The sequence below is a fragment of the Aulonocara sp. 'chitande type north' Nkhata Bay genome, linkage group LG6 (assembly GCF_057382095.1).
Source record: "Aulonocara sp. 'chitande type north' Nkhata Bay isolate Kocher_YH1m ecotype deep benthic linkage group LG6, A_spYH_male_GT1.1, whole genome shotgun sequence".
Lineage (NCBI taxonomy): Eukaryota > Metazoa > Chordata > Actinopteri > Cichliformes > Cichlidae > Aulonocara > Aulonocara sp. 'chitande type north' Nkhata Bay.
The window spans coordinates 25708240-25726036 of NC_141349.1; the positions used below are offsets into that span (position 1 = coordinate 25708240).

A 17797-nucleotide genomic window follows, 5' to 3' on the forward strand; every position below is an offset into this window, starting at 1 on the left:
GAACTGAAGATGGGCTTGCTGTTGCAAATGTTTTTGTGCCTTTACTGTAGGTTCAGTGGGATTTTTACTAATCACTTTGGAAACAATTCATCAAATGATACTTGCTAACCTGTCGATCGTATTTACCCCAGCAACCCACTGCAACCTACTGCTAACGGTTGGTTCTTTCCAACTTGCAACTGTGTCCATTTAACGTAAGGAATAATAATACACAACTCAAGCAACTGAAGTGTACAGGTAATGGAACAGAAAGAACAACTCAGAATGAAAGAACACATGGCGACCGTGGCTCAGGGGGTTGGGAATCGCATCTGTAACCGGAAGGTCGCCGGTTCGATCCCTGGGCTCTCTGTCCGGGTCGTTGTGTCCTTGGGCAAGACACTTTACCCTACTTGCCTACTGGTGTTGGCCAGAGGGGCCGATGGCGCGATATGGCAGCCTCGCTTCTGTCAGTCTGCCCCAGGGCAGCTGTGGCTACAACTGTAGCTGCCTCCACCAGTGTGTGAATGTGAGAGTGAATGAATAGTGGAATTGTAAAGCGCTTTGAGGTTCTCGAAAAGCGCTATATAAATGCAATCCATTATTATTATTATTATTATTATTATTATTATTATTATTATTATAACTCTTTGGTTTACAGTCATACCCTTTACTAATAGAAACCTGGAGATTACAGAAAATGAGCAAATGCACAACACAGCAGACAAACTGGTTATCAGCCAGTCCCCACTTTGTCCAGGTTGAAGAGCTGTGTTTCTGTACATTCCCTAGTAACAAATTAGCATATTTATACATTCACTTGGCAGCACGGTGGCACCGTGGTTTGCACTGTTGGCGCACAGCATCAGGCCGGGGTCTTTCTGTGTGGAGTTTGCATGTTCTCCCCGTGTTTGCATGGGTTCCCTCCAGGTACTCCGGCTTCCTCCCACAGTGCAAAGACATGCAGTTTGTGGGGATAGGTTAATTGATAATTCCAAATTGCCCATAGGTGTGAATGCGAGCGCGAATGATTGTCTGTCTCTGTGTGTTGGCCCTGCGACAGACTGGCGAGCTGTCCAGGGTGTACCCCGCCTCTCGCCCTATGACAGCTGGGATACGCTCCAGCACCCCCCGCGACCCTGAAAAGGAGAAGCAAATGGATGGATGGACTTTTGAAAGAAGTAACTTGTGATCTGTTCTAAAATGGTGCAAAGCGTAGGAGGCCTAATCTGAGCAGCATACTTGGAATGCTAATGATAGAAAATTGATTATTTACGACATTAAGATTTATGAAGTGACTAATACAACAAGTCAGTATTTTTCTGTAGACTGAAAAGGAGCTGACTGAAAGTCTCCTTGCATCACTCTACATTTGGGGAGGTTAAATCTATACCTATAGCAATACATACTCACCACAAACTTTTAAGATACTGTTTCTGTTGTAAATACCTTAAATAGATATTTCAATCTTTTTGTGGCTATTGCACTGTGCCATGGAAAAATATAACAAATTTGTTGGATTGTTTTATGAGACAAAGAAGTGCATTTGGTATTGAAGAGGAACACGGCTACTTTTCAGCCATTACAAACAAAGTAGCTGTATTTTTTTCTCACACCACAGCTAATTAAAGACAAATTATGACAGTTAAAATAATAAAAGTAAAAGAGAACAAAAAAGAATAGGTATGTTTTTGTATACTTTAAATGAAGTTATCAATCATCGTGGTCTTTATTGTGCCAGACAGAGAAGCACTCATACTTGGACACTTAGAGACGGTCAGCCCAGATCAAGCCAAGAAAAGGTCCAGACAGGGTTGAATGAAAACAGCTGACCGCACATTCACATTTGTTGGCACAGTTGCTTCAGTTTTAACCACATAAGCAAAATTACTCTCACTAGTGTCTGTGACAGCAGGACTCAAGCTTGCGCAAGCAGAGTTGAGTATTGTGAGGCTTTGCAGCCAGTCATAACTGATTGTTTGCGACATTTTGAGAGTCAGCTTTTTTTGCAGCTACAGTCTGAAGAGTGAATGGGTAAAATGCGATTTACTCATGCATTAAAAAATAAAAACACGCTGTTATGCCAGTGCAGGCAGTCACACCTGTGCTCGTGCACTTTTGTGCTCCAATCCTGTTAACTTGTATGAAGCTTGCAAAAATGAGAAACAAGCTCTCAAAGGAAAACCAAGTAATCTTGTGGACTGTCTCATTCTACAGTTACTGTCTGCAGTCCCTCAACACTGAAGATGTTTGACATTAAGGTTTGATTTTCTGCTAAAATCAACAGCATACTACAGTACAGTACAATGCAATACAATTTTATTTATATAGCACATTTAAAACCAGGGGGTACACCAAAGTGCTTCACAGTAAAAATAACGGTAAATGATTACACTGAACAGTAAGTCATTAAAACAAGGTAAAATAGAGAAAGTATAGAAAACAAACAAAAAGCAGTAAGTAGAGATAGGGAGAGATCATGATAATTCAGAGAAATGAGTAGCGATACAGCAATTAATGTGCGTTGAGAATTAGTGAACCGGAAAAAGCCAGGTTGAATAGGTAAGTTTTCAAGCGTGCTTTAAAGAATTGAATGGAGTCAGAGGCACGAACGGTAGCAGGAAGACTATTCCAGAGGTTTGGTGCTATAGAGGCAAAAGCACGATCACCCCTAGTCTTCAAACGGTGCCTGGGCTGGGCCAGAAGTAACTGACTGGAAGATCGTAAAGAACAGTTGGGAGTATAGAGACTGAGGAGGTCGGTGAGATAGTCAGGGGTAAGGTTGTTTAGGCATTTGAAAGTAAGCAGCAGAACTTTAATAGGCAGCCAATGGAAGTCAGAGAGCACTGGAGTAATAGAGCCAAACTTTCTAGTTCCGGTTAGGAGACGAGTCGCAGCATTCTGAACGAGCTATAATCTTTGGAGGTGAGCAAGTTGGAGTCCAGAGTACAGCGAGTTACAATAATCTAATCTGGAAGTCACAAATTCATGTATCACTTTTTCAGAACGAACAGAACTTTGTTATGCTTAAGCTCTTTTGCATGTGTTTGTTGTTGCATTTTTCTCTAATCTTGTAGCTGCTGAGGTTTCCAATAAAAAGCTACAGTTTTAATATTATCAAAAAAATATATTATCTAAATGAACGCATCCTTTGCAGACAAATGTTCACTACTCATCAATCCTTAGACTATCTGCACTTTTTCTGTGTACATAAGCATCTTGAGACTCAACTGTTGCATTACAGAATCTGTAAAGCTCAATTTCTGACTTTCCATCCTCATCTACAAGACTAGATGTGTTTAAGTTAGGAAATAAGCATACGTAGCTCTAACTGTATTTCTGCAGAGATTTAAAGTTGTGTGTGAACTCTCAATATCTGCTATTTGCATTCAAGGCTGGTTCCACTGCAGAGGAGAGGAGAGGCCTGACGCTCTGATTGGTGCGTGAGTTGCTAGACAACAGATGTCCAGCCGACTAGGAGGTGGACTACCTGTGGAGGAGGGAGAGAGAGGAGAGAGACAGAAAGAAAAGTGGAGGTGGAAAATGATGAAAAAAGGGAGCGAGGCTGTCATATAACAGAGTACAGTCGATGAATACTGCAAATAAAAAAAATAAAAAAATACAACCACCCTGGCACAGCCAAACATGACCACCTATTATGGAGCATTATGGAAGAATGGTTCAAATCATTTTCAGAGTTTGATTTTTTTTTTTTGAGGTCTGAAAACGTGCTGCAGTCTTTCCTAAACCATGTCCTCAGTATTGCTACTAGGTATGGTATAATTAGGTCAGATAACTTTATTGCTTAGTGTACAAAGAATAACACTAGATTGTGTGTTAATTGTAATATAATGGTTACATAATGGCATTAATGCATTGTGCATACTATCATTTTAACAAAAGTTCTGCAAACATACTTAAAACTATGGGTATTGTTTTATTTTACTGGAATTTAACAATGTTGATAAAGCAAAGTACAATGAAAAGTAGGCCGTTAAATTCCTTAAGAACAGCAAATTGGCTGTTGTACCAGTGTAAAATACGCTATGATGCTAGTAGACTTAAGTGATGTACTGTAAACACAGGTGTATTATAAAAAACTAAACAAAAAACAATTACTTAATGTAGCAGAAAATGCAAATGTGAAAATTAGATATTTGTGAGTAATGATTCTCTCAATATTGGCAAAGGGAAGACAAAATGTGTTTTGTGTTATACTGACACAAAAGGATGTGCCATTCAGCAACATAATAAGGCAAAGACAGAGATGGAGAGATTAGTGACCTTGCTCAGAGAATCCTGCTAATCATGCAGTAATGGCTAGGCTGCCCTTGTTTCTGGCGCTGTTTGTGGGCTTCTGTGCTGTTATGCTTGTCTCTACAGCCGGCAGTATGCTTCAGCAAAATTGAAATTGGCATGTTCTCAGGGGCATTATGGCAGACTTGGAGCCACACAGAAGAGCTGCAGGAAATTCTGCATGCAGGAAGGCATGCAAGTCCTTTCGGAAGTTTTTACACAGTTTCATCACCGCCTCTGGAGCCAATATGACTGTTGAAAGAAAAGAAACAGCATTTTTTAAGTTAATGAAGTTAATTGTGGCTGTTCTTGGTAATTAATGCTTGGGCTGATGGACGAGAAAGCTTTTTTGCAACAGTAATCAGATCAATTCATTGTAGACCTTTTTGTAGTTTCATCATTTTATCTCTTCTTCTTTTGCCTTTAAACATTCTTTTTTTTGTAGTTTTGTCTGCTCATGCTATATATTTTATTCTGGATTAAACTTTGTCACTAGGGCTGACAAACATCTTTGTCACCTTTCTTTGGGGATAAGTACTTTTCTGTCATAATATGTTTTATATTGGCATTTTGCTGCATATTTGAGTGCACGCCAAGGTCCGTCTCATTTAAAGCTCACTAGCTTTGTTGTTGTGCTTGCCTATTGTTTTCCTATAGGTGCGTTACACTGACACGAAACAAACAGATACCTGGACCTATAATGAGAACAAGCAGCCTAGTGTTCTTTGCTGGTCTTGCCTCTGTGCTGCACTGAGCCCACAGTTTCCATAGCACCAAGAAGAGAAGAAGAAGGAGGCAGATGAGAGTGAAAAATAGGCGTCCTATTTTATTTTGGAAAAATGTAGAACCTCCTGCTCTCTCTCTCTCTCCCTCCTGTCCTGAGGCAAAGCTGAAATGGGTCGCCTCAGCACCGGATTGTCTTACTCATTGCAATGACTCACTTATTCTGAATCAGAGTCACTGGACATTGGGTTTCTTCTGACAGAGAGATTTGAGTGTCACTTCATGTTTGCTAAGTCAGATAAAATCAGTCTGAGCCTCAACGAGGAGAGATATGTTATGCTGTCTGGGTTGCCATATTGCCTGTCTGGGATTTTTGTTGCAGTACAGTTAGATTGCAGTATCTAATACCTGCTGCTGTTCTATTCTTTGCTTCCCAAAAACCGTCTTTTCCCCCCCGCATAAAATTTGGTGGATTTCATGTAAAGAAGCATGTACATGTTCTCCCAGCATCAGTTAAGGGTCCACTATTAAAACAAGCTCACCAAAAGCTGATGTTGTATTTAGGTGGAACATTATAGTCACTGCCGTAGAGCATATACTTCTTTAAGGTTTCGGAATATGAGTGAAATCGTTTTATGGTATGCATAATATTACTGTGTGTGTGGGGAAAAAAAGTCACAGTTTATTTTAACCTAAAGCACTTCATTACAGTGATGTAGAAATCTACAAATATCATAAAGTTTCTGATTAAATCTCATCATTGGTGTAATACAGAATTACATAGCTGTTTTTGTATTACTGATTATATATTATTTCAAAGTACCCTTTGTCTGAAAAAAGGGGGTAGAAAATAAATAATTTTAACATATTCTATCCAGATTAATTGTTTAACACAAATTTTAATTAAAAACATGAAGAAAAAAACGGTATGAGATTTTCTTTTAAACATTCAAAAGGATTACTGTATAAATCTATTGTATGATACATCTGCAAAACTGCAGCACAGTGTATATTTTGGGAATACAGATTTCAGATTTCCCTCAGGGCACCAAAGAGGACCTAAAAGTACATTGGAGGAGCTTATGCTGAGCCCGACGCGAGAGGTCAATATGAATCCTCTGTGGCCGTTCACTGTGTTTGTTGTTCACTGCCGCCTGCCTGTTTGTGGCATATTACCGAGCACATATCAGGTCACATTATTTTTGTCAAGCATTTCAGTTCTGATAAGGAAAAGAGCCGGCTGACACCATGCCAGCGCGCGCGCGCGCGCGCGCACACACACACGCACACGCACACACAGAGACAGAGACAGACAGACAGACAGACAGACGCTGACAACCAAATACTGCAATGTGTCCTCCACTGAGTCAAAACTAAGTTGCATCCAACTTCACGTTCTATTATTTATAAAGCCAATCACAGGAGGGAATCATGAGTAGCATTAAAATAACCCATCTCTGTGTTTGTGTCTCCTCTATTTTTCTTTTAGATCATCAGAAGCTGGAGAGAGAGGCGAGGATTTGTCGTTTATTGAAGCACCCCAACATCGGTGAGCTGTGTCCTAAATCTCGGAATACACACACACACACACACACACACACACACACACACACACACACACACACTTGTGCAAATTAAAACAGGTCTTTTCAGGTCTCTACTGATTTCTGCTAGGGATATTCATGTTCTAGACACAGTTACGAGAGAGAAAGGAGGAGAGACCACGAAACCAAGTGTGTTTGTGTGTGTGTGTGTATGTGTTCTAGTACGGTATGTAATGATTATGCTGCACCTGTGTGCTCTTGCAGCTGAGTCATCAAAAAGATACACCAGCCGTACACCTGCTCTCTAAACCTTTACACCCCTCTCATTAAACCTCTGAAAGAAGTGGTCTCTCCTCCTTTGTTTTCACATTTATAGACACATGCTCTTTCTTCCCTTCACTGCTGTTGTTTCATATTTCTCTAATAATTTCTTTGTAGTTTTCTGAGATGTACTTGCTATTTGAAATTTTGAGAGCAACAATGGCGTTAGGTTTTTGATCCTGTGGCTTTGAAATCAAGACAATAATATATAATATAAGTCAAACTCTTCTAATTTCCTAATATTGAAACGCAGTGTAGTAATGCTTTACTTTCTAACAGTAACAGTTTACCTCCGGCAAAACCAGGCTCAGAGAAGGGGTGGTTGTCTGCCGTGACTGGTTGAGGAGAGTGAAGGAAGACAGGATAAAAGTATGATTCTATGCAGAGAGGTCTACTGAGGCCATAGTGAGTGAGAAAGGTGACTGAAGAAGAAATACTCAGTACATCATGGGAAACCACCAGCAGCCTACGCCTATTGCAGCATAACCAAGGGAGGATTCAGGGTCACCTGGTCCAGCCCTGACTATATGCTTTAGCAAAAAGGAAAGTTTTAAGCCTAATCTTAAAAGTAGAGATAGTGTCTGTCTCTCGAATCCAAACTGGAAGCTGGTTCCATAGAAGAGGGGCTTGAAAACTGAAGGCTCTCCCTCCCATTCTACTTTTAAATACTCTAGGAACAACAAGTAAACCTGCAGTGCGAGAATGAGCTGCTCTAATGGGGTGATATGGTACTACAAGGTCATTAAGATAAGATGGGGACTGACTGCGGCTGCAGTGATGCGGATGCTGCACCGGTCCGTCGTGGTGAAGAGGGAGCTGAGTGTAAAAGCGAAGCTCTCAATTTACCGGTCGATCTACGTCCCTACCCTCACCTATGGCCACGAGCTGTGGGTAGTGACCGAAAGAACGAGATCGCGGATACAAGCGGCAGAAATGAGCTTCCTCCGAAGGGTGGCTGGCCTCTCCCTTAGAGATAGGGTGAGAAGTTCGGCCATCCAGGAGGGGCTCAGAGCAGAGCTGCTGCTCCTCCACATCGAAAGGAGCCAGCTGAGGTGGTTCGGGCATCTGACAAGGATGCCTCCTGGGCGCCTCCTGGGTGAGCTGGCATGTCCCACCGGGAGGAGGCCCCGGGGCAGACCCACGACACGCTGGAGAGATTATATCTCTCGGCTGGCCTGGGAACGCCTTGGTGTTCCCCCGGATAAGCTGGAGGAGGTGGCTGGGGAAAGGGAGGTCTGGGCCTCTCTGCTTAGGCTGCTGCCCCCGCGACCCGGCCTCGGATAAAGCGGATGAAGATGGATGATGGGTGGATGGGGACTGACTATTTAAGACCTTGTATGTGAGGAGCAGGATTGTGAATTCAATTCTGGATTTAACAGGGAGCCAATGAAGGGAAGCCAATATAGGAGAAATATGCTCTCTCTTTCTAGTCCCTGTCAGTACTCTTGCTGTAGCATTTTGGATTAACTGAAGGCTTTTCAGGAAGTTTTTAGGACATCCTGATAATAATGAATTACAGTAGTCCAGCCTAGAGGTAATAAATGTATGAACTAGTTTTTCAGGGTCACTCTGAGACAGGATATTTCTAATTTTAGAGATATTGCGCAAATGGAAGAAAGCAGTTCTACATATTTGTTTAATATATGCATTGAAGGACATGTCCTGGTCAAAAATGACTCCAGAGTTCCTCACAGTGTTACTGGAGGCCAAGGTAATGCCATCCAGAGTAAGTATCTGGTTACATACCATATTCCTAAGATTTTCAGGGCCGAGTAAAATAACCTCAGTTTTATCTGAATTTAAAAGCAAAAATTTGAGGACATCCAGATATGTATGTCTTTAAGACATTCCTGCAGTTTAAAATAATTGGTGTGTGTTATCTGACTTCATTGATAGATAAAGTTGTGTGTCATCTGCATAGCAGTGAAAATGTGGATACTGTATTGTTCTTTCTTTGTCATTTTTTTGTGTTAAGTCATTTTTTGCTCCTTTTTAGTTTGTTTTTTTTACTGTTTGGGAGTTGACACACTCTCTAAAGAGATGGTATTTTCAGGGGGGGGGGGGGGGGGGGGATGGGATGGGAGGAGAGAAGCTGCAGAGAGGCATGTAACAGTGCAACTCTGCTTCCTGGTCCCAACTCTGGATAGTCACGACTTAGGGGGTTTAATAAATTTGGCCAGATTTCTAGAAATGAGAGCTGCTCCATCCAAAGTGGGATGGATGCCGTCTCTCCTACCAAGAACAGGTTTCCTGCCAGCAATTTAAGGAGAACATGTGGTCCCAACTACAGAGTCTGACATTGTTTTGGCAAAGTTGCACATGATTCAATATTAGTTCTAGTAACCTTCAATTGACGTAACTGGGTGTCATAATTGCCGTGATGTGAATTATAATTTTACTGAATTTATTTTTAGTATTGTAAAGATTTTCATAGACATATAGCTACTTCCAAAATAATTTAGGTTTTATTATGGGAAAGCGAGATTTCGTCAAACGACAGCCATCACTATTGACAGCTTTACTATGAAAACTTAGAAGTCATCTATTATTAGTAACATGTTCTGAGATGTTTTAAGTGTTATATTGTAACTTTGTTGACACCGCTGCACACTGCTGGTCTGTTTCTGTTGGCTGATTTTTCTTTTCTCTGTCACACTTTTCTCTCCTTTTTTTTATTTGCGCTCCTCCACAGTAAGACTCCATGACAGCATATCAGAAGAGGGTTTCCACTATCTGGTGTTTGATCTGTGAGTAACACTCATTCACACATTCTGTCAATTCTCTTCACCATACCAATTTTTATATACTATCTCTTATTAATGTTAACACCCTGTATAGAAGAAGCTCAGTTTTTACTCTGAAAGCCATGACCACTGGAGGGGAAAAAAATTCAGGGTTAAACACATTCAAACAAGATATCTGTAAATACCCAATTATATTAGAGTCCACTATGTTAAAGAATTATTATGGCAATTATTATGGCACCCTTTTGTTAGAATGCTAATAGCCAGTTACTGTAATTTGGTGAGTTACTTGCAAACATTTTTTTTCTTATTTTCGTTTGGAACGTTCCACATTCCAGTATAGCATTATTCAGCTGTCTGTGAAGGTTCTCAGTCATCCAGGTCATCGTAGTCAAAGGAGCTTTCAAAGAATAGTGTCTGGACTTCTTTAAGTTGCTTGAAGATGTTTCACCTCTCATCTGAGAAGCTTCTTCAGTTCTGAAGAAGCTTCTCAGATTGTTCAGCTGCTTGTTAATGCAAAGGTCTGAAAGATGATTCAAGTGGCTTTCAACATGGCACAGTTATTGATCTTAGAATTTCAGAAACTGCTGAGATCTTGCCACAAAACCATCTATTGGGTTTACAGAGAATGGTCCGAAAAAGAGAAGCTATCCCTTGAGCAGCATCAGCAAGGCCCCCCGAGTATCAACTGATATAAATGCGAAACCCAGCTAAGTATCTTTGCTAAACAATTTATCCATTTATGACCACAATGTGTCCATCCTCTGATGGCTGCTTCCAACAGGATAACACACCCTGTTAATATAATCTCAAACTCGTTTCTTGAACTTGACAATGAAGGGCGTTCACTGTCACCAGGTCCAGTAAAACACCACTGGTATTTGGTGGAATGGGATATTCACATGATGATTGTACAGCTGACAGAATTAAGGCAGCACTGATGGCAAAAAGGGGTACAGAGTCGATACTACCGAGGTGTAATAGTTGAAGTTGCCAGTGATTTTTGTAATTGAGTCCATAGAAAAAATGACAAGTCTGTTTCAGTTTTCATGACAGCCAGAATCATGAATACACTAAATAATGATCTCATTCTCTCTTCCCAGGGTGACAGGAGGGGAGTTGTTTGAAGATATAGTAGCCCGGGAGTACTACAGTGAGGCTGATGCCAGGTAACACATACACACACACGCTGCTGAGCAAAGCAGCCATTATGCATCTCTGTCTGTTACCCGAAAGAACAACTGTGTGTGCCTATATGTGTGTTTGTGTGTCTCACATATGGTTGTCTCAGAGGTGTGATATAGTTACCTTGTCTCAGGGATCTCGGAGTTATTTATAAAGATGATTAATGACATAAAGCCTGCAATATTAATCATACACAACCTACCTAACACTGCCAGCTTTATGCTGAAAAGCTGCATCTCGAGGGAGAAAGAAAGGGGTGTGTGTGTATATCTATGTCTTTATGTTATGCATGTCTTTAACTTTAACTTTTTGCAGAAATAAGTTCCCATCATGAGGCTTAATATCACATAAATCTCACATAAAAAGTTTGATGACGAGAACAGTGTTATGAATTAGGTTATTCTTCTCTTCTCGGTTATTTTCCCTAGTATCCTCTTTTAAAATATATTTTTTCTTGATTTTTTTCCCCCTCTCTCTCCTTTTAATTTGATCCATCTCATTCCTCCACTTTCCCACCCTCAGCCACTGCATACAGCAGATCCTGGAGAGTGTCCATCACTGCCACGTTAATGGAATCGTTCACAGGGACCTGAAGGTTTGTATGACCACAGACATTCCTGCAACCTTGTTGACCAAACAGACAGACAAAAAGTCCTGACTTGGTAGCAACAGAGAGAAAATTCCATTTTGTCCTTTACATATTTTTGTTTTGCTTCTTTTATGTTTTGTTTTATAAAATAAATAAATTAAATTCTCCAGTATCAACCTTCTTAATTATTACATTGTTCATTCTTTCTTTTGAAGGCAATAAAAGTAATAAAAGGCAATATATTGCAAATATTTGATTCGAGCCTACCAGATTCCGACACTTCTTCTTGCCTGCTTGTCTTCTTCTATGTTAAGTTAGTATGCGTGGCTAGTACCCCCCTGCCTGCTCGTGTAGAGAATGAGGAACCTCTTCTAATACCTCTAATATGTTGAAGACAGATTGAAAGTATGTTGACGTTATCATGGCAGTAATTTTGTGAGATGTATGACTGTGTAATGTAATGCAGTGCTGGTTAAAAATAGAGGCAATCACAAGACAGACACTCAGAAATGATCCCCATTCGCATAGTTATGTAAAAAATTATGTTGAGATGTGAAAAAAAATTTTAAGGTCATGACTATTCCAGTGGTAGCCCGTATTCTCACAACTTGCCATTAGCATTTTGATGTTAAGCAAAGAGGCAGGAGAATGCTAAAAAAAAGCTGTTTTCAATGTGACTAAATGGATTGTGAGCTTGTGCCTGCAAAAACACCCCAGAAAGAATAACCAAGTTTGAGATTTCCATTCTGTGACTAGGATTTCCTTTGCTGAAGCAATTTCAGGTTTTTACATGCTTCAAAATTAGGACGATTTATTCATCGTTATGTTAATCGTTATGTAGCTGTGTCTAGTTGTCAGTTACTGTCTATGTCCTGTTGAGTCATACGTCTGCCATAAAGTGACTGCTCACAGGCTGCCTGTGTTTTGAGTCTCTAAATGTTAGGAAATGCATTATTCATTAGAGCACACTGTCTAACTGGCCTTAGGTTAGCAAAGACCTTTCTGCACCTGCGCCTTTGTTAGTGCATATGTGTTTAAATGTGTGTGCATATATGTGCATGCTGTTGGCTTTCATAAATTTATGATGGTGCTAAATTGTCTTAGTGTGCAGTGTGTGTCATTATACATATGTGGCTGAGAGTCACTTGTTTTTACACCCACGTCTCCTGTTCCACCACAGCTGCCCCCTGTATCCTTCTCCCTGCAGTGTGCACTTTGTTCCTGCTCATGGATTCTAATAGTAGAGTGTTTTTTTAATTTACACATCACCTCTACTCCCTTTGAATCCATGAGGCTGGGGGAGCAAGTCCACAGCTCCAGTGTGAAACATGTCCGTGGTCACGTAGAGATCTGGTCCCGTGCACATTTTTGTTCTCTGTCATTGATGTGGCAGAAAGGGAGTTGCCTCAGACACTGATTTAAGAGCAGCTTAGTGTCACTGACCTCTAATGGCTTTGATTGGGATTGCTATGGCTAATCTGATCTTAGATCTGTGTCTGTGGGCAGCTTGTTCCCAGAGCGTGTGACCTCTCACCTCTAACCTGTTTGACTCCGCCCCCCCCAGCCTGAGAACCTTCTATTGGCCAGTAAGCTGAAGGGGGCGGCGGTCAAGTTGGCTGACTTTGGGCTGGCTATCGAGGTACAGGGGGACCAGCAGGCATGGTTTGGTGAGTATTCATCCATCCATTTTCCAACTTGAAATAGCTGATTGGTCAAGCAAGCAATCAGTAATGATAAATAATATTAAGTCAGCCATATAGATGTTTGACAATGTTAGGGAAGTTTTGGGGCAATACTAATAAAGGGGGATTTAGTGTTAATCTGTTGAGAATCTCTTTAATCTCGACAAGTAGGGGCACATACACCAATTGGTTTAAATGTCCCATAGAAACCTTTAGTAGGCTTCTTTTTGTTCATGAACTGGACAGCATCCTGGCCAAAGCACAACGTGATAATAGATTTCATGTGACATATTGGAGTTATTCAGTTTTCCAAAGAACACTGTCAACAAAATATTTGGCAGGAATAAAGAGTTTCACACGAACCACCCTAAATCCACAGAGGGTACATGGCAGCCAAAGCCTTGACTCCTTGTGAATAAAAATGTTACAACAGATGTCTCTTAGCAGAGTCTCTTATTCAAAATAAGAAAAAGTGAAATTTCAAAAATCAGCATAAGACAACACTCATTGTCTCACAGTCATTTTACGGCCTGCACCAACCTGCCTTTCCAAATATCCTTTCATATTACTCCTCCAGGTTTTGCAGGCACCCCAGGCTACTTATCTCCAGAAGTTCTGAGGAAAGACCCATATGGGAAACCAGTGGACATGTGGGCCTGTGGTAAATAACATTCAAATTGTCTCACTGTAGCTGCTTGGATCTAATACTGGGTCCAAAGACATCTGTTTTTTTTTTTTTTACAAGGACTGAAACTTTAAGTTGTTCTGAGTGTTTTGTGGAGTGCTAAATAAAGAAACCTCATGTTGTTTTTTAAAATAAACAAATAGTATCTGAGTATAAAGATCTAAAATGCATGGGTTTGTGTGCATGTCACTTTGTTCTAGGTGTTATTTTGTACATCCTGCTGGTTGGCTACCCTCCCTTCTGGGATGAGGATCAACATCGCCTCTATCAACAAATCAAGGCTGGGGCCTATGATGTAAGCATATATACATCATCCAAAACTGAAAAAACTAAATGGTAAATAAAGTCAGACAAAACAAAAAGTGACATTTTATTTTAGTTAATTTGCACATAGGATCATTTCATCATCTGGCCATCTGCTCAGTTTTCCTGTAGCATCATTGGGAGCTCAGGACACAGCCACTGTGATTTTTGAATTGGTATAGGCCTTTAAAGATTTTTCTCTCCACTAATATAACATCTGAAACCTGAAATTGAAAATTGGATAATAATTCTGATGTTATCTCCTCTCTTCCTGGCTTGCTACAAATACAGAATCCTCAGAGCTCTGTAGTTTTGTATTTGTATATATGCTGTATATATGACACACTTTTTTTTTTTTTTTTCTTTTTTTTTTTACAGTTCCCATCACCGGAGTGGGACACTGTAACTCCTGAGGCCAAAGATCTAATTAACAAGATGCTAACCATCAACCCCAGTAAACGCATCACTGCTGCAGAGGCCCTAAAACACCCCTGGATCTGCGTATGTGGCAAACACACTCCCAGATGTTGGAATATTTGCACAAACACACACACACACAGATGCACACAGAAATTAAAAAAAAAAGCATGAACACACACAAAAGGTGACAGTTGCACTGCCCACAAAATCGCAGCCATACATTCTTCTCACCCATTGTTTCCATTCCTTCAAATCCTCTCATCTTCTCCCTGCAGCAACGGTCCACTGTCGCTTCCATGATGCACAGGCAGGAGACTGTGGAATGCCTGAAGAAATTCAATGCCAGGAGGAAACTCAAGGTGAGACTTCTGGCAGTCCTTCATGCTTCTGTTTATATAGAACAATCCATCCAGCCATTTTTTCCTCTCCTTTTCTGTTTTCCTTGCTCAAGACTTCTCACTATAACTTAAAATGATTGCTTGTTCTGTAAAGCCTTCGAGTTGTCCTTTTGCTATGCTGCTCTTTCTTGCTACAACCTTTTAATCAATCTTTCTTTCTTTCTCTTCCTTCCTTTCGCCCATCATCATTTCCTTCTTCTTTCCTTCTTTTCTGTCAATGCAGGGAGCAATATTGACCACTTTGCTAGTCACAAGAAACTTCTCAGGTATGTCTTTCTCAGCATGGTGTCCAAAACCTGGTTTTCCCAAACATATTATGTTAAAAATTACAAGCATTTGTCCTAAAAAACAAAAAAAGAAGAAGGAAAAAACAAAACTGGAAGCTAAAAAGGCGTTACAGCTGTTAAAGAGATCTTTAAAAAAGTGGGAATTTATGAACTTATCCATCAGTGTAATACCTGCAGTAGAGGATGCGGACATGAGTACTGGCAAATTAAAACTATTATGGATGAGATTAACAAATTACTGAGGTGATATAAAGCTATTATACTGCTTTTTTTTAATAAGCTAGTAAAGTTTGATTAAAAACAGTAATGAGCAGAACCTGCCTCAACTTTAAAACTTTAAGGGTTTAAAAGGTTAGATTCAATCTAAGGCATTAAAACACCAAATTCACACATTAGTATATATTAACCAGTGAAGACAGTGGTAGACCAACGAATCAAGAGGTAGATACATAGAGTATAAATGGTTGTAACCAGCCTTGTCTACAGCAGGATATTGGTGATGGTATCAGAAGTACTAGGGGAATAAACTATGAATGTTGTAGGTAGTACACTGACTATGGATAACTATTTCAAGCCCACTTAAACTAACCTGAACTATTAAACCTTAATAACTGATAATAATTTGGTTAAGTACTCTCTGAAAAGTGAATCTTCTGCTGCTTACACCATAAAAAGGTAAAATATGGAGAAACTCTAAGTTTTAAAATGAAATAAAATTGAATTTTAGAAGACTTTAAAAAAAGAAACTAGGCATAAGAATGCCATTGCTAAACACGAGTCATTTATATTTTTCAAGCTGTTTTTCTACCATTCTCTCTCTATTTTGACGCCAAACTTTTTTTTAAATATACATTTCTTTTGACCTATCTCATATTCTTCATGCTCTTATTAGACTACTTTTGCTTTTCATTCTACAGTGAAATGCATTTGTTCATTTGTGTCTCTTTTTATTTATCAGTTTCTTCCTTTTTCAATTTTCTTTCCTTTTTTGTTTGAATTGTGGTAACCATTTGAGGTAAGGATTTTTGGAATGACAGTGAAATGTATGAGGTTGAGCCCAACCAATAAGCATTGGCATTTAGGTCTTATTTTTCATTTAGAGTCATGTTTCCAAAAATGTTGGGACACTGTGTAAAATGCAAATAACATTTTTTTATATATATAACTGACAGTAGTGTAAAGATGTATAAAATGTTAAAGGTGAAAAATGTTGTGTTTTAGAGAAACGCATCCAGATCACATTGTTTTCAGGAAAGTTCTTGCTTATTTCAGAAAGACAGCATCTATTACAACACCTTCCACTTGCTTAGCTGAGCTGCCTGCACTCCTGACATGTTATCCACTGAAAACCTCTGGCATATAATCACATAAGAATTCAACACAAGAAGCCAGAAACTGATGAGAAGCTGAACTCATACATTAAGCAACAAATAGGAAAACATTTCACCTTCAAAGCTACATAACGTCTCACTCCTCCTCAGTTCCCAACTGACATCAAATTCCAAATAAGCATATGCTTGTAATAAATGAAAAGCAATTTAAAAAAAATTGTCAAATTGCCTTGGTATTATTTTCAGTTACATGTGTAGTCTAAATGATTTGTTGATAATTTAATTCTGGTTGTATTTTCTGTTTATACTGTGCCCCTACATTTTTGGAAATAGTGTGGAATAGCCAATCGCGCATGCATGAAAGTATGACATTTGGCATTTTAAAGTGTACTACAGAATCTCATCCTTGCATAAGTGCTAATTTACAATCTCAGAGAAATTTAGAGAAAGATGCAGCATGGATTATTGTAATGCAGTTTAGTGTTAAGTTTCTATGTAACATCGGAAAATAAAGTTAAGGAATAGTGGTGGGAGCATATGCGTAGGTGCAAATATACAAGTGCATGGGTATGTGGGCAAATGTCGACTTAGGAATGTTGTGTGTGAGCCTGTTGGAGATAGTTGGTTAGATTAACCTTTTCATCACCTGCTATATATACACCCAATTAACCACCCACCCTTCAGCCCTGACATGTGAGTAAGTATGTAGTAGGATAACAGCCTTGCAGAAGTTATGTTATTTGGAGCTTCAGTTGGATTGCATTATGGATCTTGCAGTTGGATCTTGCACCTGGAGTTTGGAGATAAGCACAAATTGATATGCTTGCTGCATGTTTGTGTAGCCTCTGGCACAGGACTCTCTTGAACCTCATACTGAAATGTTGTCTCTGTCTTTCCTTCTACAGCAGCTAAGACTTTGCTCAACAAGAAGCCAGATGGCGTTAAGGTGAGCTGCTTTGCACAATGAAGAAAATGCTTTGTTTCTTGCATTATTTTTGTTGGAATGTTTAGTGTCTGAGAAGCCATATTGATTATTATTACTACTGTTATTATGCATTTTGCACTTAACAACATTATCATTCAGGGACAGTCACTCAAAGATGTGGGAAATGGGTATTATTTTCTTAGCTTTCCTAGTTTTCTTAGCTTGTTCGTAGCTTATGTTTCTGGTCTCATCATCCTCTTTTTAAATTATTGATCTTTTTAGTTTTTGTATTTATTGAATTTACCTAAACTCATGTTTTCCATAGTCATTTATAGTGTTTCTTTAGAGTAACATGATGCTCTAGCATACACGGTTTATCAGTGTG

At 39.6% G+C, this 17797-nt stretch overlaps 1 protein-coding gene across 13 annotated transcripts in view; it reads left to right on the top strand.

The window, feature by feature from the left end:
* The window catches only part of camk2d2 (calcium/calmodulin-dependent protein kinase (CaM kinase) II delta 2), a 48279-nt gene that overhangs the window by 17042 nt on the left and 13440 nt on the right, over positions 1–17797 (top strand). For 9 of the 13 annotated variants that reach the window (XM_086295867.1, XM_086295866.1, XM_086295869.1 and 6 more), the window contains exons 3-13: positions 6488–6547; positions 9556–9610; positions 10711–10776; positions 11315–11387; positions 12946–13048; positions 13641–13724; positions 13949–14043; positions 14430–14552; positions 14747–14830; positions 15093–15135; positions 17393–17433. In XM_086295867.1, coding sequence (XP_086151993.1) covers positions 6488–6547; positions 9556–9610; positions 10711–10776; positions 11315–11387; positions 12946–13048; positions 13641–13724; positions 13949–14043; positions 14430–14552; positions 14747–14830; positions 15093–15135; positions 17393–17433 — 827 coding nt within the window. The remainder of the gene's footprint in view (positions 1–6487; positions 6548–9555; positions 9611–10710; positions 10777–11314; positions 11388–12945; positions 13049–13640; positions 13725–13948; positions 14044–14429; positions 14553–14746; positions 14831–15092; positions 15136–17392; positions 17434–17797) is intronic. The other 4 variants (XM_086295868.1, XM_086295872.1, XM_086295880.1 and 1 more) reach the window with 1 other exon arrangement.